General features: G+C 38.1%; 1 protein-coding gene across 1 annotated transcript in view; it reads left to right on the plus strand.

Moving 5' to 3' along the window:
- ttll5 (tubulin tyrosine ligase-like family, member 5) overlaps nucleotides 1–24830 on the plus strand; it is a 241876-nt gene that overhangs the window by 194691 nt on the left and 22355 nt on the right. The window contains exon 29 of the mRNA XM_079833468.1: nucleotides 9455–9570. Coding sequence (XP_079689594.1) covers nucleotides 9455–9570 — 116 coding nt within the window. The remainder of the gene's footprint in view (nucleotides 1–9454; nucleotides 9571–24830) is intronic.

Raw genomic sequence — 24830 nt, forward strand, 5'->3', positions numbered from 1 at the left:
ACTAGATGAAGCCCTAAACTTTGTATGATAGTTAAATACCACATTCATACCTTAAATTGAAACCAAATGTAAAGTATTTGCTTTTTGATTTACGTTATGTAAATTACTTTGGAATATAAATTGCAGCACATTTGAAAAATGTGACATATTCTGGAAAATACGGATATGAAGCAATGTTTAAAACATCAGAAAACAATGAATTTTTAATAGGTTTCTTAATATTTTGAATATATTAGTTTAATTTTTAGTAATTTCGTCATGTGATTTTGTCATTCTATTTGTTTTATACGTATAATACGTTCAGTTTTAGTTTTTATGTATTTCCATCTAATTTTTTTGTTTGTTTCAACTTTAAACTATTTCAGTTAATTGCCAATGCAGCGTCTAATTTCTAAGTTTTTCAACTAATATTTATATTTTATTCGATATCAGCTTTAAAAACTGAAACTCTCCCACTGACCCTCATGTTGAACCCTGTCCCATGAAAGTGTGCATGCCTCTAATGCTAAATGCTCAATTACTCTTACCATTGACTTTCTTTTTAAGGATAAAGGACCCAAAATCTCTCATGAAAACCCGTTTCTTCAGTAGAATGTGGTCCGTGTCCTGAAATGTGATCTGCTCATGTTTCTCTTTCAGCTGTGCATCTCACACTTACATCAGATCCTGTAAACATGGCGTCTTCTGACTTAGCATGCACATTTATAATAGTGTCGCATTTCAGCTGCACTGATGTCACCGTGTTGACGTACGTCTCTAATTAATGCAATTGGAGATTTGTTTTTCTTGGCACGAGTTGAGTTCTGCAGGGGATTATGGGAAAACCTTCTCTTCCCTGGTGCTGTGAAGCAATCAGTCCTCAGAGGGCTTCATTAAGCCACGCGACCCTCGGAGGAGGCCCTGCATTACTGACTGAAGAGTGTGTGTTAGTGTGTGTATGTTTGTGCTGTTTATGAGTCAGTCCTGTATCAGTGGATACTCCCTAAACCTCCCCATGAAGCACTGCTCTTCTTTTGAGCCACTTTCAAACATGTTTTCACTGCTTCTACACTGCCGAAAATGCACAAAGCTTCAGGACTTGAGTTTGGCAAACTAGTGATGTTGAACTTTCTTACTTGTGTATGCACTGCAAAAAATGCTTTTCTTACTTAGTATTTTTGTCTTGTTTTCAGTCCAAATATCTAAAAAATCTTACATTAAGAAGCATTTACTAGACAAGCAAAAGTTTTTGTCTTGTTTTGGGGGGAAATAACTCAAAATTAAGGGAGTTAAGCAAAAATAAGCAAAATAATCTGCCAATGGGGTAAGCAAAATAATATTAATTCAAACAGAAAACAAGATTATTTTTCTTACCCCATTGGCAGATTTTATTTTAAGCAAAAAACTCCCTTAATTTTGAGTTATTTTCCCCCAAAACAAGACAAAAATTTTGGCTTGTCTAGTAAATGCTTCTTAATGTAAGATTGTTTTGATATTTGGACTGAAAACAAGACAAAAATACCAAGTAAGAAAAGCATGTTTTGCAGTGTAGAATTAGTAGTAGTATTATTATCTCATCATAAGAATTTGTGTTTCGACACCCAAAGCACCAGCTCTGAACCAGGAAAAGTGGTTCTTAACCCTCTGGAGTCTGAGCTGTTTTGGGGCCCTTTAGAAGTTTTGAAATGCTCTGACATTTTGTGTTTTTTTTTAGTTGCTTATAAACACATTAATGGCAAAAGTGTAATTACACTGTATTCAGCACAAACTGGGCTACCATAATATGTGAGCAACATGTACGTACATGCTTGTATTTTTGAGAGAAAAATGTTTATGCACAGTTTTTGAGAAAACAATGTTTTTTTTTTAAATGAAGGCCTCAAAACACACAATAGATATGTGTCCACAAGACTTTTGACTAATGGGTGTATTTGCCTAGAGTTTTTGCTTCAAACTGATGTGAGAATCATTGAGTCTACTCATTCACATAAAACAAGATTCAAGATTCAAGATTCAAGAGTTTTATTTGTCACATACACAGTTATATACACAATATACAACTGGCAGTGAAATGTAAACAGGTCCGCTCCATGGACAGTGCAAATAACAGTTACAAGAAATTAAATAGAAATAGAATAAAATTAGAATAAAAAGTATTAACATAAGTAGAATTATAAATAAATCAAGTAAAAGATAAAAATAGGAAATAAGATAAAAATAAAAATATAAAAAATATGTGGATATGATAAGTGAGATAAACTGTAGACTTAAAAATAAGTGGTTAACATAAAATATATAATATGTATATATAAAGAAGTATAATGTGCAAGGTTTATTACAGGTTGTTACGCAGTAACAATAGGAACGTAAAGTGCAGTGCAATGGCAGTATGTGGATGTTAATGTTAAAAGACTGTATGTTTATGTGTGTGCGGGGGTGAAGTGAGTCACGTGACTGAGTTCAGGAGTCTGATGGCCTGGGGGAAGAAACTCCTCCTGAGTCTTTCAGTCTTTGCCATCAGGCTACGGAAGCGCTTACCAGATGGCAGCAGGGTGAAGTGAGAGTTTGCAGGGTGATTAATGTCTCTGATGATTTTAGTAGCTCTACCTCTGCAGCGTTTGGTGTAGATGTCCTGCAGAGACGGGAGAGCTGAGCCTGAGATGCGCTCGGATAAGCGCACCACTCTTTGCAGGGCTTTGCAGTCGTGACTGGTGCTGTTCCCGTACCACGCTGTGATGCACTGAGTCAGGACACTTTCTATCGCCCCTCGATAGAAAGTTTTCAGGATGGCTGGTGAAACCCTGAATTTCCTCAGCTGGCGCAGGTGGTACAGTCTTTGCCTGGTTTAAATACACTGATTTAAAATGTGTATTTGAGTAAATGAGTTTTTCTTCACAAAGCCAGTATGGGAGGAGGCGTGATATCTAATGAATAATGATGGAGATCACCTGAGAGGACAAAAGAACATAATATCCCGCATAATGAGCTGCATAATGAAGGAGCTTCAGGTGTGACTGAGAGCAACAGGACAAATTACATATATTATATATTATATATTGTACTTATCTAGTAAATGCATCTTGATTTAAGAATGTTTAAATATTTAGACTAGAAATAAGACAAAAATTACTAAGAGCATTTTTTCTACAATTTTTTTTTTTACAATTTTTTGTTTTTGAAAGTAGTCTCATGCTAAAAAATTAAATAATAAATAATAAAAATTAAGATACAATTTATACAAAACGAAATTCACTTTAAAGAAAGCAATTCACTTTCTACAAACCAAAAAATGCACTTTCTACAAAACAAAACTCGATATTAACTTGACAAAACAAACTTTGATATTAAATAAAAAAAATAACATTAGGCTATAATATTTAAACATCAGTATGAAGCAAAATACGTTTGACTTGTACTATATTTATAGCATCTGAGCAGACATTTGCGAATAAAAGCTTTATTACTGTGACACTAGGCTCTTTTACAATAAACACGTTATAATCTGTCCAAAACAGGCCAAATAAATCTTGTCTAAACAGTCTTGCGTGTATGACATTTAATGTTGCAGCAGGTTTCATATTTAAACAATCTTTTTGCGTTTAATAATCACAGATGCTAACCTACCTTACAATCAGCCCTGAATCTGTTGCTTTCAGAAATGAACAGCTTTTCATGAGGTTAATTATTCCTCAACGCGTGTCAAAGCGATGTAGCTGAAGTAAAGTTACAGCGCTTCACTAGATGTGTTTGTATGAGTTGATGTGGGCGTTGACTCTGGATCGTCAGTATTTGAATCTGAAAGAGCGTGCGCTCCGTGGGCGTGGTCGCATTAGCGGATAAAGAAGTGGCTCGCGAAAGACTGACATCTATCACTTTTCAACCAGATTACACAAACACAGAATATTTTAGTGGTGTCAACAATAATCGATTCAGCGATGCATCGCAATGCGGGGCATGCACGATTCCGCATCGATGCGGCAAAGTGCCATAATCGATTATGTCACCGTTTATTTTCTGGCCTTGAGTTGGACAATAAAGTTGCGAAGTTTCAATTACTTCCAGGGTCATAACAACAACAATCAAGATGGCTGAGGCGGAGGGAGATGACCGTGATAGACGGGTGATTAAAAACGCACCTAAAGCTTGGAAAGCGGACATCTGGGCACATGTCGGATTCTGACGCTGGCTTCACAGCGCATGCGGAGCGGTGGGTATGGAGAGCCGGAGCACGCTCCCCCATTGCGGATTCACACTGGCAGCGTTTGTCTCGCGCAGATATTGCAAATACAGACAAATATTGTACATTATGTCACATTTTCCAGTCTTCTCCTCCGAGCCCCGTCTGTCTCGTGCTTCTTTGATTTATGATGGGCAGCATATGCTGTGATTGTGAAACACACGGGGCACTTCACTACATGATTTCATGGTGAAATTTGTTATTTTCCATGTTAATCTGGTCAGTTTTGATCAAGAACAATCCACTGTGGCTTTAAATCAGTGTGAGCAGCGCGGCAAAAATAGACTCGGCGCCGAAACGATCGCGGCACTGCTGCTTCTGCTCCTGCGATGCGCTGCCGCGCCGCCTCTGCGTGTGATGTGAATGCTCTAATCTGTTAACATGGGCGCCGAAAAAAATATGCGCTGCTTACGCCCTGCTAACGCGCCTGCCACACTAAAATCAAGCACGAGAATTGACGAGTCCCTAGTGTCAACGTTACTGTGTGTGTTGCACTGAATATTTGTATTGCTGGGTGCCTGGGTGGTGGTTGTTGTTACAATAGTGTGACTGTAATTACGGATTAATATTTGCACAGGAGTTCATGAAGTGCCCTGTCTTAGAGCTTTTTACTGTGTGTAAAAAAAAACCCACTTATGAACTGCTGGAAAAAGTTGGCTTAGTTGGTTATTATTGCTCTATATAATTTCAAATGGTTCTAAAGCAGAGCAAAGAGAAACATTTCTCCTTCAAAGCACTGAAAGCAGTGATTTATGTTTTCTTTTTCAGGTTTGGAAATGCCATATCCAATACCCTGTACCATTAAATTTTATTTTATTTAATGACATTTATGTCAAAGATACAGGAGAGTGATAATACACACATAGCAGCCAATACAATCTGTTGTTCAATATCTGACTGCTTGTATTGCCTCATGACTGATTAAAAATTTGCCTTGTTGTGTGCAGTAGAATTTTGATGCATCGTAGAATCGAATTGAATCGAATCGTTACCTGGTGAATCGTAATCGAATCGAATTGTGAGGGCAGTGCCAATGCACACCCCTAGAATATTTGTTTTCGATTTGATTTTGCAAAAAGCAAAACAATGTTTTTATTGTGACTGTAAACAAACAAATTGAAACTTAACAGATTATAATGATGTATAACACTTGCCTGAATGATAAAAAACTTTTTATTTTAGTCTCTTTGGCACTGAGAAGAAAAAAAGCGAGCCGATCGCGCCGGCGCGACTGCCGACTCGAGAGAGTTAAGTAGCACCAAAACATTGCTGGTCTAGAAGTAAGAACCGCTTGCGTCAGGGTCACCGTGACCAACAAGACCAACACAAACTTGTGACCGCCATTTTGGAAATCGCAGCTAATGGAGCTAACAGCTGCTCGATTGTAATCTCCGTCTATACAGATTACGGCGAGCCAACCCACGAACCGCCACTAGCACTGGCTCTGAACTAGCACCCGCTTCATGCTGGTGGAAAAGGGTATGAATGACCAATGTCTCGAGCACCACCAGCCCTAAGTTCTGTTAAAATTACAAATATGCATTGATAATACAATTCTAATTACTTAAAGGGTTAGTTCACCCAAAAATGAAAATTCTGTCATTAATGACTGACCCTCATGTGGTTGGACACCCGTCAGACCTCCGTTCATCTTCAGACACAAATGAAGATATTTTAGTGTAAAGTTGATGCTCTGAAAGGCCTCCATTGGTTCAATGCACTTTACACTCTCAAGACCCTTAAAAGACACTAAAGACGTCGATACAAAGTCCATCTCACTACAGCGGCTCTACAATAACTTTATGAAGCGACGAGAATAGTTTTTGTGCGCAAAAAAAACCTAAATAACGACTTATATAGTGATGACGATTTCAAAACACGGCCTCATGAAGCTTCGAAGCGTTATGAATCAACGAGTCGAATAATGATTCGGATCGCGTGTCAAACTGCTGAAATCAGTTGACTTTGGCGATCCAAACCGCTGAATCGACTCACTGATTCATAACACTCCAAACCGCTGAATCAACTCACTGATTCATAACACTCCAAACCGCTGAATCGACTCACTGATTCATAACACTCCAAACCGCTGAATCAACTCACTGATTCATAACACTCCAAACCGCTGAATCGACTCACTGATTCATAACACTCCAAACCGCTGAATCGACTCACTGATTCATAACACTCCAAACCGCTGAATCGACTCACTGATTCATAACGCTTCGAAGCTTCATGATGCCTTGTTTTGAAATCGGTCATCATGATATAAGTCGTTATTTAGGGTTTTTTTGCGCACAAAAACTATTCTCGTCACTCCATAAAGTTATTGTAGAGCCACTGTAGTGAGATGGACTTTGTAACTTTAGTCTTTAGTGTCTTTTAAGGGTCTTGAGAGTGTAAAGTGCATTGAGCCAATGGAGGCCTTTCAGAGCATCAGATTTACACTAAAATATCTTCATTTGTGTCTGAAGATGAACGGAGGTCTGACGGGTGTCCAACCACATGAGGGTCAGTCATTAATGACAGAATTTACATTTTTGGCTGATCTAACCCTTTAAGTTACAAGCTATTAAAAATGCACGATTGACTGATATTAAAAGTGTAATTGTTTTGCTTTCAGATCATATCACACATGAATATATCTTTATTTAAAAAAGCAGTGCCATTGAACAAAGATTTGATGGATATAAACCGTTTCTTGTTGAGTTGATCTGCGGATGGACTCAGTTCACAGAAGTTCGAGCAGAGATGGAAAGCACTGTGATTGTGGAGTGTGTTATTGGGCCGTTGTGTTCTGCGACGGGTTTGGCCCATGGCCACCTGGCAGCATTAGAAAGGTGCCCTTTCAGAACCGCCAACCGGTGCGTCCCGTCCACTCATTCATCAAACGCCAGAGAACTGAGACGGAAAGAATGCTTTCTCGTCCCCTTTCGAATCAATGAACGGTAGCCATTAAATCGCATTTAAGCATGGAAAATATGTTTACCGAGTCCAAGCGCTCGCTCGGATGAAAACTTGTCTAAACAAGAATGAAATGTGAAGAATTCTTGTGTTTTGGTATGTCCGATTATAAAGTATTTAGTGGCTGTTATGATAAGCCGTGTCATTTCTTTCTTCCCTGTGAGTGAATGAACGGGCTTCTGGAGGCTGTTGTGCTTGCCCTCGAATGACTTGAAGGAAAAATGCTTTTAATAAAGACTGAGATAAGGTCTTTCCTTCACTGGCTCAAACGCTGCTGGAAGATCTCAGTCAAACCTGAAATACACAGACATCAAGCAAACATTACAGCGAAATATATCAGATTCTGCTCTAAATCAGGGAGAATAATCAAATACACACAACCGGCCAATAAGAGACTTTAAGGTTGTTGAAAGAAGTCTCGTTTGCCCACCAAGGCTGCATTTATTTGATTTCAGAAGGCTCAAAATAAATGAATTAGAAGAATATTAAATGTGCATCCTCGATTTCATTTGAGTAGTGAACATTTTAAGGCCTGTGCACACCGGGATGCGTATCAATGTGTGTTCGGCAAGAGTGTTTTGTGCTTGAGCGCCACCAAGTGGTGTTTTACTGTAACTTCAGCCGCTCCAGCCACGTCAACTAAAGCGCCGATCTCATTGGTCGGACTGTTTTTTACGCGCCGCGCCACGCCAAATCAAAAAAACGAACCCAAGCCGTTTTTTAAAAAAATGACGCTTTTACGCCTTCCGGTGTGCACACTCACATTGGCGCCCTTTGTTTAGTCACAAGGCGTTAAACGTAGACAATAAATGTGCGCAAAAATCGTCCAGGTGTGAACAGGCCTTTAGGAATGTTGGAAAAAAAGTATTTAACAGGGTTCCCACGCTTCTTGAAAGTACTTGAAAGTTCTTGAATTTCAGACACATGGATTCAAGGCCTGGAAAGTACTTGAAAACAAACACAGGTCCTTGAAAGTGCTTGAATTAAGTGTGAACTATATTTTGTTAGAGTAGCATGGTGATATTACAAACATTGGCCTTCATGCGCTGCCAAAGAACAAAACATCATTACGGGAGGAAGCTATTTCAATATATTTCTGCTGTTCCATAAGCGCCATCTACTGTCAAAAGCCCTATTCGGACGGTAGTTGTTTCTTGTGGGGTCGTAAGGTATTTTCATTATTGTCAGGGGCTAGTCAGTGATTTTTTGTCAGTGTTTTTCTCCCACCACCCGCGTTAAAATCCCCGGCCGAATTACCTCCTGTTTATAGACAAACACCAATGACGTGTGGTGATTTAATTGCCGTCCGAAGTCCACATATTTTGAGTTTTCAAAATGAGATCACTTCAAAATTCACTGTTTATATCCTTTTTGACCCCTCCAGGCCACCGTACAGTTGCGCTTTGCTGTAATTTGGATGCATTTTAAAGATCTAGACTTTCATTACTGAAATGCTGGCAAGTATTTACAAGAGTAATATATTTCACCACCGTTCAAAAAATAAAAAGAAGAAAAGTACGTAAACATATGAAATGGGCCGTTATTACGGCAGCGATTATATATGTTAAATGTAATATATGCGCAGGTCTTAAAAGCCTTCAAATTGATTTTTAAAAAGGTACATGTACAGGTGATTAAAAAAATAATTTAGCATATTTTTAATGCCTAACAATTAACTTATATCTTTATCTTTATCCATATCTTTTCATTTAATTGGAAAACAATATTATCTCTATATTTTGATGTTTTCATTAAGTAATGATTAATAAAAAAGAAAACTAAAACTAGTGTGAAATAAATGTTAAAAGCAGGAATAAGAGCTGCAAACTGCATCTTTCGTTAAAACTCGCTCGCTCTTTCACACCAGCCTCTTTCCTCATTGGATTTTGTAAAATTGGAAATTGTATTGTAGTTGTCAGTATAAGCTTTAGCGTTACTGCATTAATGATAGACACAGGTGCTGTAGGTGTTTGATATATTGGCAGTAACACACACACCTTTATCGTATTTATTGAACTAAAATCACTAAAAAAATCCATATCGGTCGATCCCTACTTACGAGAATACTTTATTACTTGAAAGAAGTAAATATACATTAATGAGCACATTTATTTTTGAAAGAACTCAGTGTTTTTAGCAAAGAATAAACTAAAAAAGTTACACAGTGTAGCTTTAATATAACTCCATACATCACTTTTAAATGATAAAGCATTTTATTTTCAGTAGTTTTATTTCCCACACGTTCACTAACTCTTCCCTGTGTTTGTGTCTCAGGCCGCTCTGACGTCACACACCCTCATCCCCGTGGGCCAGCCGGTCCTCGCCCCCAAACCTCCCCGCAGCTCACCCAGAGACGGACGCCTGCGGAAAACTGCCCACTCGCTACACAAGTAAGACCTGAGGGGGTTTCCACACGGCTTGAGTCAGTCTACATCTGAACCTGCTCCAAACAGGCTCCTTCAAAATGTCTTTTTGATCAAATTTAAGGTCATTAAAGTGTTAAAGGGATAGTTCACCCAAAAATGAAAATTAGCCCATGATTTCCTCTCCCTCAAGTCATCCGAGGTGTGTGACATTCTTCTTTCAGACGAATATAATCTGAGTTATATTACAAAAGTCCAGGCTAATCCAAGCTTTATAATAGCGGCTCTGTTTTTGAAGTCCATAAAAAGTGCATCTGTCCGTCATATAACTGCTCCAGCGGCTCTGGGGTGTTAATAAAGGCCTTCTGAAGCGAATCGACGCGTTTGTGTAAGAAAAATAGCCATATTTAAAACTTTATCAAGTAAACTTTCGGCCGACCGCCTTCCCTGTTCAATTTATGGAGAAAGTGTTGAAAGTTACGATGGAAAGACTAACGCTCAGGTCCGCTCGTCATGACGTCACACACACATCTCGAGTTTCACTTTCAACATTCAACACTTTTACACAGAAGGCGGTCGATCGAAAATGTACTTGATAAAGTTTTAAATATGAATATTTTTCTTACACAAACGCGTCGATTTGCTTCAGAAGGCCTTTATTAACACCCCAGAGCCGCTGGAGCAGTTATATGACAGACAGATGCACTTTTTATGGACTTCAAAAACAGAGCCACTATCACTGCTATTATAAAGCTTGGATTAGCCTGAACATTTTTAATATAACTCAGATTATATTCGTCTGAAAGAAGAATGTCACACACACCTCGGATGACTTGAGGGAGAGTAAATCATGGGCTAATTTTCATTTGTGGGTGAACTATCCCTTTAAGGCCTGATATACTCACGGCAAAGTTGTTTTTCGTTCTTTGCTTAGAGGTGAAAATAAGCTTGATATATACGTGAGCAGTTATACTGTTAGCAAGCGCTTAGATGAATATGTGAATATGTGCTGCGCACTTTCCTCTCAATAACAAAATAAACACACAACACAACCCCAGCGGTGAGAAAGCAGCCGTTCAGAAAGCATCTGATCATAGAGATGCGGATATTAGGGGTGTTGAAATTAATCGTTTCTTCTTTTTGGTCATTTTTGAGCAAGATGCTAACGGTCTAATCGGATTGAATGATCTATGCTAAGCTATGCTAAAAGTGCTACCGCCAGACCCGGAGATCGGCTGAATGGATTCAAAAACGGTCAAACTCAACTGTTTAACTCTAGAGGAGACGGAAAATGAGCCTATTTTCAAAAATAGTGGTGTGTTCCTTTAAGTGCTACAGCAAAACTCTTAGGGCCCTATCTTGCACCCAGCGCAATTGACTTTGTACACCGACGCATGTGTCATTCCTATTTTGCACCCGCGCAAAGCGCGCTTTTCCCTCCACAGAAGCACGTCGCTAAACTAGTGAATGCACTTGCGCTACCTGGGCGGTTCAGCGCAAAAAAGGAGGCGTGTTCCGGCGCAAACAATCCCTGGTGCTATTTTGCTGTTCCATTAAACAATTGCGCCACTGACCAGAAAAAACCTAGTCTAAAGTCAGTGGCGCGTTGCGCGTTGTTCATTATGCTATTTTAAGGGCGCATGCTTGACCATAATGTATAGCGTGCACAACGCGCATACACTTTGCTCATGTAATCTACACAGATGCAACAGTTATTTTTGCAAATCATAAATTGTTACACTAAAAAATATTAACACATGAGATGACGGAAATCATTGTGGTGTGCCACGAAGATGTGAAAAAATAGGCATAAATCTAGCTTACAAATGATTCAGGCTAACAGTAATAATTAAGGATAAGACCTGTTTGCCCAATAGTGGACTAAGGACATCTGACAAATTGGTTTGTCCGTCAAGAACCAGGAAAAAAAATCGACTGAAAAACTGAAAAAACTGAAAGACTGAAAAAAAAAGACTGTGAAATCACCTTTACCATAATGTACAACATTACAACTTCACTTCTCTGTCTTTCACTGCTCTTACAAGAACATCAGTCTCCTCGGCTGTGAACCGCTCCTGGCGTGCGCCTGGTAAATACGCCATAATAATAGCAATCCATAATGGAACTTGCGCACCTGCTTTTAAAGGGAATGTTGGATGACGCTCGGATTGGTTTATTCACGTTACGCCCAAACCACACCTATGAATAATGAAGCTACTTCAGATCAACCCATTTTAGATTTGCGCCGGGCGCAAGAGCCATTTATCCCGCCGGGAAAATAGCAACAGCGCCGAGACCCGCCCACAAAGTTACTGGCGCTTCGCGCTTTGACACTTGCGTTTCAGATCGTTAAAATAGGGCCCTAAATTATCATTTTAAGAGGTCTTATATGTGGGGGCGGGTAACAGGAATGGTGATATGGCCTAATGTGATTACTACAATTCAAATGGCTATGATTTAAATAAATAATTATAAGCGCTGAAGGGTGAAAATGAAAATGTAATGCTGGTATTTCAGGCTTTTTTATATTTATAAAAGTATTTTGTTAACACAATAAACTGTATCTGCCATTTAATTCAATATAAACTCATGTGGTTTCCCACAAAAAGTAATGACAAAGAACATTATTTAACACATTCAATGTATAGATTTTACTATTATAATAATATATAAATAGATTGCTATTAGTATTGGCAATGCTAGCCTTGATAGTACCTATTAAACATGTACTTCTTTCATGCATTCATTTGGGGATTAAATGTGTAAATGTTTTTATGATTACCTATTTTAATGTCAGGTGTAATTAATCATAGAAACTGTGCGATGATTTACAGTACCGTTCAAAAGTTTGGAGTCAGTGCTCTTTCTTATTAGTCGACGGCTTTATAAACACACACGACTGGGCTTGAGTCTACTATCTCTGATGTGTTAGGGTTTATAAAGCTGATCAGTCCCTCATGCTTTAATCGGAGCAGTTTTCTGGGCATCTGTGTAATCTCACTTTGACCATGCACCGATATCCAAAAACTCATCCACTGCTGTTTTGAATTTCCAGACAAAATAAAAACTATTCGTGTTTACTTTATAAATGAGCAAAAGCAAAAATGTAGTATTTGTTTCTGGAGTGTGTTCAGCTGAGGTTTGCATTAGTGATTGTTTTTTGTAGAGGAACACATTAGGAATGTTAATTCCATTTGCATTAATTGTCGTCACACACACACACACACACACACACAGCAGGTTTTTGCCTATTAAGTAAACAGTGCGGCTGGGCGGCTGGGCTGTGTTTATGCGTGCTGTGGAAATCTGATTTTGTTTTAAGATTTGCAGACTGAACGGTGGGAGGAGTGTGCAGCGCTCGCACCACCGCTCTTGTTTCCCACGATGCACTGCAGTCTAGTTACTGCACATTTGGCCCAATTACAGAACATTAGCGAGCTCTGAGAAATCAGCGGACGCTTCACTAAGAGCATGTGGCCCACCATGGTGGGGTCGTCTCCGGCTGATTGATGTGGTGCAGGGATGCAAATAGTTTTTCTCCGTGTGATTTTGCAGAAGATTACCTTAATGTTTCCAGTCACTAAAACATAAGGCTGGAAGGTGCAAACTGCAGACGCCACAGGCTGGGCAGCTCAAAGGAATAAATAAAGTTTGTTAGATTTAGGACGTGAAGAAACTCTTGGACACTTTCTGGTTGTCAAATGTTGTGGAACATGTTCATATGTTAACCCTCTGGTGCTCTTCGGTCATTTCTGACCCTAACATTTTCTGTTTTGAAATTTTAACAATCGCAGCTTCATTGGAATGATATGACTTTTCTAGCATTAGGGATGTGAACACACAAAACAAATTGGGGTCATGATTCGAGCATGCTAATTGGTCGTTTAAAAAAAAGTAGCGTTCATTGTCTTCGGTCATAAATGACTGACCATAGGAAATGAATGAGAAATCAGCAAAAACACTAAAATTCTCTGATAATTTGTGTGTACAATCTACAAATCAGCCACAATGCTGAAAAAAGTACACAGCAGTGTATATTGACACATCCACTCACAAACACACACACACACACACACACACACACACACACAAACACACACACACACACATACACACACACACACACACAAACACACTTATACACACACACACACACACACCTATGAAAAACTGAACCTATGAACCACATTTGGAATTTTTAAAAATCACAGCTTCATCTGAATGATATGAAACTTGGTGACTTTTCTAGCATCAGGTCTGTAAACACACACACAAATTGGGCATGATTCGAGCATGCTAATTGGTCGGAAAAAAAAAAATACTCCCACTTGTGCTCTTCGGTCAAAAATGACACCCATAGGAAATGAATGAGAAATCTGCAAAAACACAAATTCACAGAAACAATCTATATTTCTAACAACAACAAAAAAAATCTAAAACTTTAAAATAAATAGTCTTTGATATTTTTTACATATATAGTCAAATCCATCAACAACAAAAAAAATCATGAATTCTCAAGCCTCTCCATAGAGACTCTAGTGGCTACACACATGGTTGCAGGATTTCTTAAATAATTCCAAAAGAGGGGCTAATCTGCCTTCAAAAAAATATATTTTGAAGGCCTAGTCTCTATTTTAACCTGAAATACTGCAATAATTAAAAAAAACAATTACAAACAAAAAAAAATTGTGTATTATTTTCAATGGCAAAAATAGACCATAATTATTGCATAAATATTAAAAGATACCATCAAATCATCTCAAAATACAAAATTAAAAAGAAAAAATATTATTGAAGAAAAATAAATTGCATTGGTTTTACTGGAGCGGAGGAAGTTTCATTTTTAGGTGTCCGGTCACTGATGACCAGGAAGACGACCAATGCAACCCCTAAACCAAGAGACCCAGAGGGTTAATGAACTACACCGGTTGCTATTATCATACATCTATAAGAAATTACCTTGAGACCACTTGGTTAAAATGATTGAACAAGTGTCTCAGAAAGGCATAGTTCTGAGTAAAGCTCCAGCATCATTTGTTTGCAGATGCCACTTGTTTTGATATTTTGTGACCTATTACACCTTTTTACAAGATGTAGTATAAGTCTCAGGCGTCCCCAGGATGTGTCTGGGAAGTTTCAGCTCAAAATACTCCACAGATCATGTATTATACCATACTGTAAATGCCCACTTTTGAGTGCATGTATCTTTAAATGCAAATGAGCTGCTGCTCCGCCCCCTATCTAGAAGAGGGCGGAGCCTGTACAGCTCGTGCCTCTGAGACTCTGCCAAACATCTGGTTTCTGATGATCATCTCTATCGGGCATATCAGTCTAAACTTCTGATATATGGTTTTCTGAGCGCACACACACACACACACTCGAAGCACGGGCACAGAAAGCTGTGTGTCAGACGGAGCGTCCCGCGAGTTTTAAACTAAGTTCTCTTTCACGTCTTATTGCGCTTAAACTGTCAAACACACACAGGGTTATGTCAAAAACACACACAGGGTTATGTCAAAAACACACACAGGGTTATGTCAAAAACACACACAGGGTTATGTCAAAAACACACACAGGGTTATGTCAAAAACACACACAGGGTTATGTCAAAAACACACACAGGGTTATGTCAAAAACACACACAGGGTTATGTCAAAAACACACACAGGGTTATGTCAAAAACACACACAGGGTTATGTCAAAAACACACACAGGGTTATGTCAAAAACACACACAGGGTTATATCAAAAACACACACAGGGTTATGTCAAAAACACACACAGGGTTATGTCAAAAACACACACAGGGTTATGTCAAAAACACACACAGGGTTATATCAAAAACACACACAGGGTTATGTCAAAAACACACACAGGGTTATATCAAAAACACACACAGGGTTATGTCAAAAACACACACAGGGTTATGTCAAAAACACACACAGGGTTATGTCAAAAACACACACAGGGTTATGTCAAAAACACACACAGGGTTATGTCAAAAACACACACAGGGTTATGTCAAAAACACACACAGGGTTATGTCAAAAACACACACAGGGTTATGTCAAAAACACACACAGGGTTATGTCAAAAACACACACAGGGTTATGTCAAAAACACACACAGGGTTATGTCAAAAACACACACAGGGTTATATCAAAAACACACACAGGGTTATGTCAAAAACACACACAGGGTTATGTCAAAAACACACACAGGGTTATATCAAAAACACACACAGGGTTATGTCAAAAACACACACAGGGTTATATCAAAAACACACACAGGGTTATGTCAAAAACACACACAGGGTTATGTCAAAAACACACACAGGGTTATGTCAAAAACACACACAGGGTTATATCAAAAACACACACAGGGTTATGTCAAAAACACACACAGGGTTATGTCAAAAACACACACAGGGTTATATCAAAAACACACACAGGGTTATGTCAAAAACACACACAGGGTTATATCAAAAACACACACAGGGTTATGTCAAAAACACACACAGGGTTATGTCAAAAACACACACAGGGTTATGTCAAAAACACACACAGGGTTATATCAAAAACACACACAGGGTTATGTCAAAAACACACACAGGGTTATGTCAAAAACACACACAGGGTTATGTCAAAAACACACACAGGGTTATGTCAAAAACACACACAGGGTTATGTCTGTGAACGTATAAACAGCAGGGAAAGAAATCGCATGTGTATATTAGATCTGTGCATTAAAGTGACAGCAGCCAAAACCACTCACTCACTGACTGAGTGACATTTCATATGTATATAGCCTACTGTACATATAAGGAAAAATAAGTTTGCCTTTTTAGCACTATTTTAAACCTTTCTTGGGTTAAATTATATTTGCTCGCATTCATTACTATTCACTTGTGTGTGCTTATATAAGTATCATTACAAATATTAGGATTTACGTTACTAACTTTTTAAAATTTCACATTTAAAGAAATCTAGTGTTTAATCATGTATAAATATGTATTGAAATGCAAAACCTACAAATAAGTAAGAAGTTATGATCTGCAATACTTTGAGCAACTACTAGATAGGCCAACATGTGTATTTATTAAAGAGCCATACAGGCACCTATAGTGGCTAATGGCATTACAAATGAACATTATTATTTTTCCAGCCACAAAATTACTCTAATTTGCCTCTTTAAATTGGAATTCTCTATTTTAACCTTAATGACTAAACTAATTGTAATATAAATAATACAAAATATTTTAAGTGGTCATTAATGGATCATAATTATTGCACAAATAGTATTTAGTACCAAAAGATGTCCTCGAAATATTCAATAAATATTATTAAACTAAAATATAGAACATTTATTTAATTGAAAAATAGTTAAGGTGTATGGTCACATTTGACCACCAATGAGTATGAGTGTGAGCAATTATTAAGGAATACCTGAGGACTAAATACAAGAAAAACATTAACATTAATGTTAACAGTGTTGCATCTCCACCACTCTCCGTAATAAAATTATTCTGTAAATATGGTTGACGTAATAATCAATGCACACTGTGCTGTACGGTTTACCAAAACTGTCACATTAGCGCCAAAACGCTATTTATTGTTTGAATTTCGTATTAAATTTTAAAAGCTTAGACTTTCATATCAAAAGCAGGTTTGAGAGAGAGAGAGAGAGAGAGACGGATGAGTGACAGAGACGGAGGGAGAGCAGGGAAAGGAAATGAACGGATACGCTGAGTGTCTTAAATAGCGCTAAAAAGTTAATGAATAATGACCACAAATTAGTCTATGTGTGGGAAACACTGTAAATGCTCTGGCGGACTGTGAGCAGCTCACTGTGGGCGGGGTCTATGCTAATAGGGTGGAGTCCATCAGCTGTTGTGGGCGGGGCCTAAACATATGTGACGTCACACTGCTACGACTGCAAACAACTTGTTCTGAGACACTTCTTATGATTTATGGTGTTAAAAAAACAGGAGTGAGTGGATTTTCATTATAGTGTGGTTGTGTACACACACTGCCATTTATGCTAAAAGTCACTTTTAATGCAATTCAGGCATGTTTAATTGTGGCTTAACTGTCACTGTTCCAGACACTTGGCATGATTTTTTATTGCCTCTCATATTTGAGTAAGTATCATAAATTAGGTCATTCGAAAGCTTATAGGTCTGTACCATTGTATTACAACCATCAAAGTTTTAAGCTAGAAAAGGGGCAGTTAACAGGTTAAGTGTTTTGACTAACAGACAGCAGACAAACGGCAATCCACCTGTCACTCAAAGTGGCCCCGCCCTTAATTATGCAGAACTTTAAGGCTTTATATAATGTAAACGAATGAGTTATAAAATAATTCACCCCCTCACAGTCGTCATGAAGGGCAAAATTAGCCGTATTAGCACAGTTTGTCCCAGACTGTAAACATGTGTTCTTCTGCTGTAAAGTTGGCCATTTTAACATGAGCTCAATGAGATTCTGCTCCTTCTGGAGTCTGTCTCTAGTGGCCAGTCCATCAACTGCAGTTTACTTCCATATCGGCTTGAATGAAACTAATTTGCAGAAATGAATCAAACTTACTAAAGCATGTCTTTTAAAATGCTTTCACAATCAGAGTAATCAGTGTGTTTAATAGGGTTTTATTATGTAAAATCAACATGTTCTCGTTTATATGAATTTCTTTCAACACTGCAACAAAAGTGGACTGTGATTTACAGTGTTGGGGGTAACGCATTACAAGTAACTTGAATTACGTAATAATATAACTTTTTCCAAAGTAACGCATTACTTTTCAAATTTACAACAAAATATCTGAGTTACTTTTTGACATTAATTTGACTGACAGCTCTCCTGCCCCCATGTTGAGAATAAGTGCAGAGTGTGTGTGTGTGTGTGTGTGTGTGTGTGAACATGAGGGTTATTGTAGTTCTAGACTAAATGTGAGCATTTATTCATCTCACTTGCACAATAAAGATTCTGTACTCCTCAAAATGAATAAAATCAGTCAAATACAAAATCAGAGAACTAACCTCCAATAATTAAATATTAAATAAAACAACTATGTTCATGCATAATCTACCTTTATATTTAATTTACCAATGTCTGCTGCTGACCTTTGATGATGAAAATTACTAGATTTTTTTTTTTTATTGGTAAACATTTTTTCTCCTGCATCCTATTCTCCATTATCCAGAGCTGCGCCCTCTACTGGTCATGCGGGAATTTCCTTTTTTACCTCAGCCTGGGGCTTATTATTTCAATTTTGGTATGAAGAGGTCTTTACCGTTGCAGAAAATTATAACTTTTTTGTTATAAATAAAAACAAAAACAAGCCCAGCCCAGGTGAGAAAAAGTAACGTAACACATTACTTTTCTTAAAAAGTAACTAAGTAACTAAATTAGTTATTTTTTAAGGGAGTAACGCAATATTGTAATGCATTACTTTTCAAAGTAACTTTCCCCGACACTGGTGATTTACACTTCCAGCCTCTAACAAAAAGCCACTTTCCCTATTCCTTCTGTGGTCGTATGGAAAAGAGCGCTCGGACACCTCTGAAGAAATAATGACAACTTCATCCAAAGCTCTTTCCACTGGAAAGATGGTCCCGAGAGGATGGTCATGTGAGGATCAGGAAGATTTCATCACTCTTTTTGGGATATACACGGAGACAGTCTTGAGTAAATGATACTGCTTGGAAAGGCGCGTGTGGGAGCGGCAGGAAATGGAGGTAATTCCTGAAAGGGTGAATTAAGCGAGAGCTGAAAGAGCAGGAGAGACATTAGAGAGATATGAGCGGCTGCTGAAGACAGAGGAGGGTTATGCAGAGTTAAAGGGGGGCGGCTGCAGTGTTTGCTCATGGCCCGTGCCGTGTTTACCCTCTCCGTGTGGAATTCCAGAGCCCCTCACTCTCTCCGCCGCGCCGCATTTTTGTGGTTGGCCTGTGTGACATGGGAAAGTGTGGGAAAAACGGAAGCCCGAAGAGCAAAATATTCTCAGATGGAAACACTGAACTGACAAAAGAATGGAAGAGAGACGGAGAATAGGAGACAGGTGAAGACGCAAGAGGATTTGGACGCTGAGTCGCTGAGATATACTATTATACAAGCTCAAATCAGAAAAAGTTGGGACAGTATGGAAAACGAAAAAAAAAAAAAAAGAAGTGATTTCTAAATTTACTTTGACTTGTATTTCATTGCAGACAATATGAACACAAAATATTTCATGTTTTGCCTGGTCAACTTCATGTCATTTTGTAAATATGCATCCTTTCCTGTCATTCAGACCTGCAACACATTTCAAACAAAGTTGGGACAGTAAAGCATTTACCACTTTGTAATGTTGCCATTCCTTTTCACAACACTTAAAAGACGTTTAGGGACTGAAGACACCAAGTGATGAAGTGTTTCAGGAGTAATTTTGTCCCATTCTTCCTGCAAACAAGTCTTAAAGGGTTAGTTCACCCAAAAATGTAAATTCTGTCATTAATGACTGACCCTCATGTCGTTCGACACCCGTCAGACCTCCGTTCATCTTCAGACACAAATGAAGATATTTTAGTGTAAATCTGATGCTCTGAAAGGCCTCCATTGGCTCAATGCACTTTACACTCTCAAGACCCTTAAAAGACACTAAAGACTAAAGTTACAAAGTCCATCTCACTACAGTGGCTCTACAATAACTTTATGAAGCGACGAGAATAGTTTTTGTGCGCAAAAAAACCCTAAATAACGAGTGATGACGATTTCAAAACACGGCATCATGAAGCTTCGAAGCGTTATGATCAGTGAGTCGATTCAGCGGTTTGAATCGCCAAATTTCAGCAGTTTGCGATCATGATTCGGCTCAATGATTCATATCGCTTCGAAGCTTCATGATGCCGTGTTTTGAAATCGTCATCACTATATAAGTCGTTATTTAGGGGTTTTTTTGCGCACAAAAACTATTCTCGCCGATTCATAAAGTTATTGTAGAGCCGCTGTAGTGAGATGGACTTTGTAACGACGTCTTTAGTGTCTTTTATGGGTCTTGAGAGTGTAAAGTGCATTGAGCCAATGGAGGCCTTTCAGAGCATCAGATTTACACTAAAATATCTTCATTTCTGTTCCGAAGATGAACGGAGGTCTGACGGGTGTCGAACGACATGAAGGTCAGTAATTAATGACAGAATTTTCATTTTTGGGTGAACTAACCCTTTAAGGTGGGCAACAGTTCGGGGTCTTCGCCACACATTCTCTATTGGAGACAGGTCGGGACTGAGGCAGGCCAGTCAAGTACCCGAACCCTCTTCCTCCACAGCCAGGACTTTGTAATGTGTGCAGAATGTGGTTTTGCATTGTCTTGTTGAAATATGCATGGACGTCCCTGGAAAAGATGTCTTCTTGAAGGCAGCATATTATGCTCCAAAATCTCTATGTACTTTTCAGCATTAATGGTGCCTTCACAGAAGTGCAAGTTACCTTTGCCAAGGGCACTGACACAACCCCATACCATGACAGACCCTGGCTTTTGGACTTGTTGCTGGTAACAGTCTGGATGATCCTTTTCTTCTTTGGTCTGGAGCACACGGCGTCCATTCCTCCCTTCATCTGACCACAGTACATGTTTCCACTGTGTGATGGTCCATCCCAGATGCCTCCGAGCCCAGAGAAGTCGACGGCGCTTCTGGACACTGTTAACATAGGGCTTCCTTTTGGCACAGTACAGTTTTAACTGGCATTTGTGGATGTAACTAACCATTTTACCTCATTACTAGCCCTAAATTGCTCCTGTCCCAACTTTTTTTGAAATGTGTAGCAGGTCTGAATGACAGGAAAGGATGCATATTTACAAATGACATGAAGTTGACCAGACAAAACATGAAATATTTTGTGTTCATATTGTCTGAAATGAAATACAAGTCAAAGTAAATTTAGAAATCACTTCTTTTTTTTTTTTGCGTTTTCCATACTGTCCCAACTTTTTCTGATTTGGGGTTGTAGTTTTTAATAATGGTTATTAAAAATTCAGTCATTAATTAATCACCCTCATGTCGTTCCAAACCCGTACACAGATGAAGATATTTCTGATGAAATCCGAGAGCTCTCTGACCCCTCCATAGACACCCCTCCACAGGAACACTTTCAAGGCCCAGAAAGGTAGTAAAGACATCATTGAAATAGTCCATGTGACTCAACATTCGTGTTATGAAGCCACGCGAATACTTTTGTGCACAAAATAACGACTTTATTCAACCGTCTCTTCTCTTCAACATCACTCTCCTACGCTGTCGACATATTATTTCAGTTTTATTTATTTTAGTTAAACTAGATTTTTCTTGTTTAAGTTTATCAAGACAAATTTTGAAGTTGGATTGAGAAAGCCTTACCAGAAAGTTTTAAAAGCTAATTAATATTATAGCTATATAATACATAATATATGTGTGTGTACTCTGTTAATTATTATTTATATATAAAAACACACACATTCATGTATATATTTAAGAAATATTTGCATGTATATACATTTATATAATCTATAATATATATAAATATAAATGTTTTATATATAAAAATTAAAATTTTTTCTTAAATATATACATGCTTGTGTGTGTATTTATATATAAATAATAATTAACAGTAATTAACAGAGTACACACACATATATTATGTAAACACAAACTTTTATTTTGGATGCGATTAATCGCGATTAATCTTTTGACAGCCCTACTAATTTTCTATTTTCTTTGTTACATTTATTTTATTCAAGTAACTAACTAACTTGTTTTTAGTTAACTATAGAGGCGTAGATCCGAGGCGTCATCGTATCGCCGCAAGAGATTGGAGCGTTGAACTCTTTGGGCGTCGGCCTTCCCCTCTATAAGAACAGCAGCGACCATCAACTCTTTGCATTTTCGCCACCACAAGGAACGGACCTCTTGGCATTTCGCCATGAAGGGGAAGATCAACCCTGAGAGAAGGCCTCCCCGCACGGAGAGAGGAACCGGCAGACTTCTGGAGCGACTTTCCTAAACTTCAAAGAAATTCTCCTGAACCCGCAAATCCTTAGCGAACTTCCCCGACGATTCGAACTCAGACACTTACATGAGAAGCCGTAGTAATGCAAGTATTCTATTTCACAATCAAACTGCTTGGAAAAGGTTGTCTGAATTATTCCCGAATATAATATTAATTTCTTGAGGGCTCTTGCGAAAGGACTGCAAAGCTGTCTCTCTCTCTCTCTCTCTCTCTCTCTCTCTCTCTCTCTCCCTTGTTAATTCTCTCTTTCCATCATTCTTTTTCCCTTATTCGTTAAGTTTAATTTTTCCTTGTTTGTACCATGTTGTTTGTTTTCTCCTACATATATATGCATATTTCCCCTGTGTGAATCGTAGCTTTGTAAACTGTAGTTGTTTTATTAAAACCTTCTCTAAAAGTGAATCCGTATTGTTTTGCTCACAAATATCGAAGTCAATGAGACGTAAGATTTTAGCTACCCATTTAAGCTTGATTTTCCTGTATTACTACTTCAGTAATACAAATTGTACAAACATAAGAGATATTATTTGTCCTGATCAAACAGATTAATGTTTTGTAAGATTGATAATTGATGAAGAAATCAATTTGGATAAAGGTTACTTTTAAATGATTAAAGGTTCCGTTATACGTTGATATTGTCTGTACAACAAGCAAATCATATTCATAGACTCATGAATATTTAGACCATTTGAATTAATTATTCCCCGAAACTCATTGTTGCTACACAAGGATGCTTAAGAATCTTGAGGCCAGGGGTGTGAGGTTTACACTCACAGCTCTTACTAGCATGCCTCCGTTACACTCACCGCCTAAACCTCACGCCTATCCGGGTCACGGCACCAATTGTAACCGGTCCAACTCGCTCCGCTCCGAGTGGGATTCGAACCGGCGTCTCCAGCATAAGAGACAGACGCTAACAAGGACACTAAAGTCTGAAGTCTCAATAATGTCGCTAGAGCGCCTCTTGAGGCCAGGGGAGTGAGGTTTACACACACAACTCTTACTAGCATACCTCCGTTAATTTTTGTCATAATTTTCTTCAACGACCTTTTTTCACTGACGAAAACGAGACGATAACTAAATAAAAACTAGTGTTGGATTACAAAAACTGTGACGAAAATCAACTGTAATTTCCGTCAACAAATAAAAACGAGATAAAAATGTTAGGGGGGGACGATTAGGGAAGAGATCCAGTCAGAACTGATGTCCTGTAACAGATGCGCACATTTGATCTGAACTGATCTAATCGCTGGAAAACACGGCTCACACACCCCCAATCCAGCTCTCCAGAGCGGCTCAATCAATGAAGAGCGCACATTTATGCCAGGCAATTGTTTATGAGCTAATGCTGATGAATAATGGCAATGTTTACTTTACGATGTTTATATAGTAATATGTTTTAGACGGTTGTATCAATGCATATTTTATCTCCTCATCTGAACTTGAATGAGCTCCTGCAACTGCAATAGAGGCGCATACATTTCAAAATAAGAGTCCTGGTGTATTTCAAGCTTGTTTATCATTAAAAGTCACACATTATATGTTCGTTTTTGCTTACACAATAAACTGTATTTAATTTCATTCCCATTTAATTTATAGTCAGGAGGAAAGACCAGTATTTGACACATATTCAATAAAGTATAATAGTTAACTAAAACCATTTAAAAAATCTTCATTACTTAAAATTAAATAAATGCTAACTGAAATAAAATAAAAACTCTTACTTGAAGCTTTAGCTTAACCTGAAATGGCCTACTGACTAAAACAGAAATACAAAGTTTTAAAAACTATATAGATGTTTTTAAAAAACAAACAAAAAAGTGAATTGAGCTCTTTCGTGTATTTTTAATGTCAAAAACAAAATGATGTCAAAATGTCAGTTCAAGTGACATTCGGTTATGTAAAGCTTAAATGCTTAATGTATTACAACTGAACTAAACTCATTAGATTTTAGTCGACTAAAACTAGACTAAAACTAAAAACAATTCAGGCGACTAAAATCTGACTAAAACTCAATGGCATTTTAGTCAAAAGTATGATTAGTATTTTTTTCCCCTTCTAATGGAAGTCAGTCAACTGTTAGGTTTCCCATATTCTTCAAAATATCTTCTTTTGTGTTGAGCAGAAGAAAGAAACTCATACAGGTTTGGAGTAAATGATGACAGTATTTTCATTTTTTGGTGAACTGTCCCTTTAAAGACTCTGGTGTTGTTCTAAACCCACATGACCTTCTTTCTTTTTCACAGCAACAGAAGTAGAAACTAAAGAA

The sequence above is a fragment of the Gobio gobio genome (genome assembly GCF_949357685.1).
Source record: "Gobio gobio genome assembly, chromosome: 13".
Classification (NCBI taxonomy): domain Eukaryota; kingdom Metazoa; phylum Chordata; class Actinopteri; order Cypriniformes; family Gobionidae; genus Gobio; species Gobio gobio.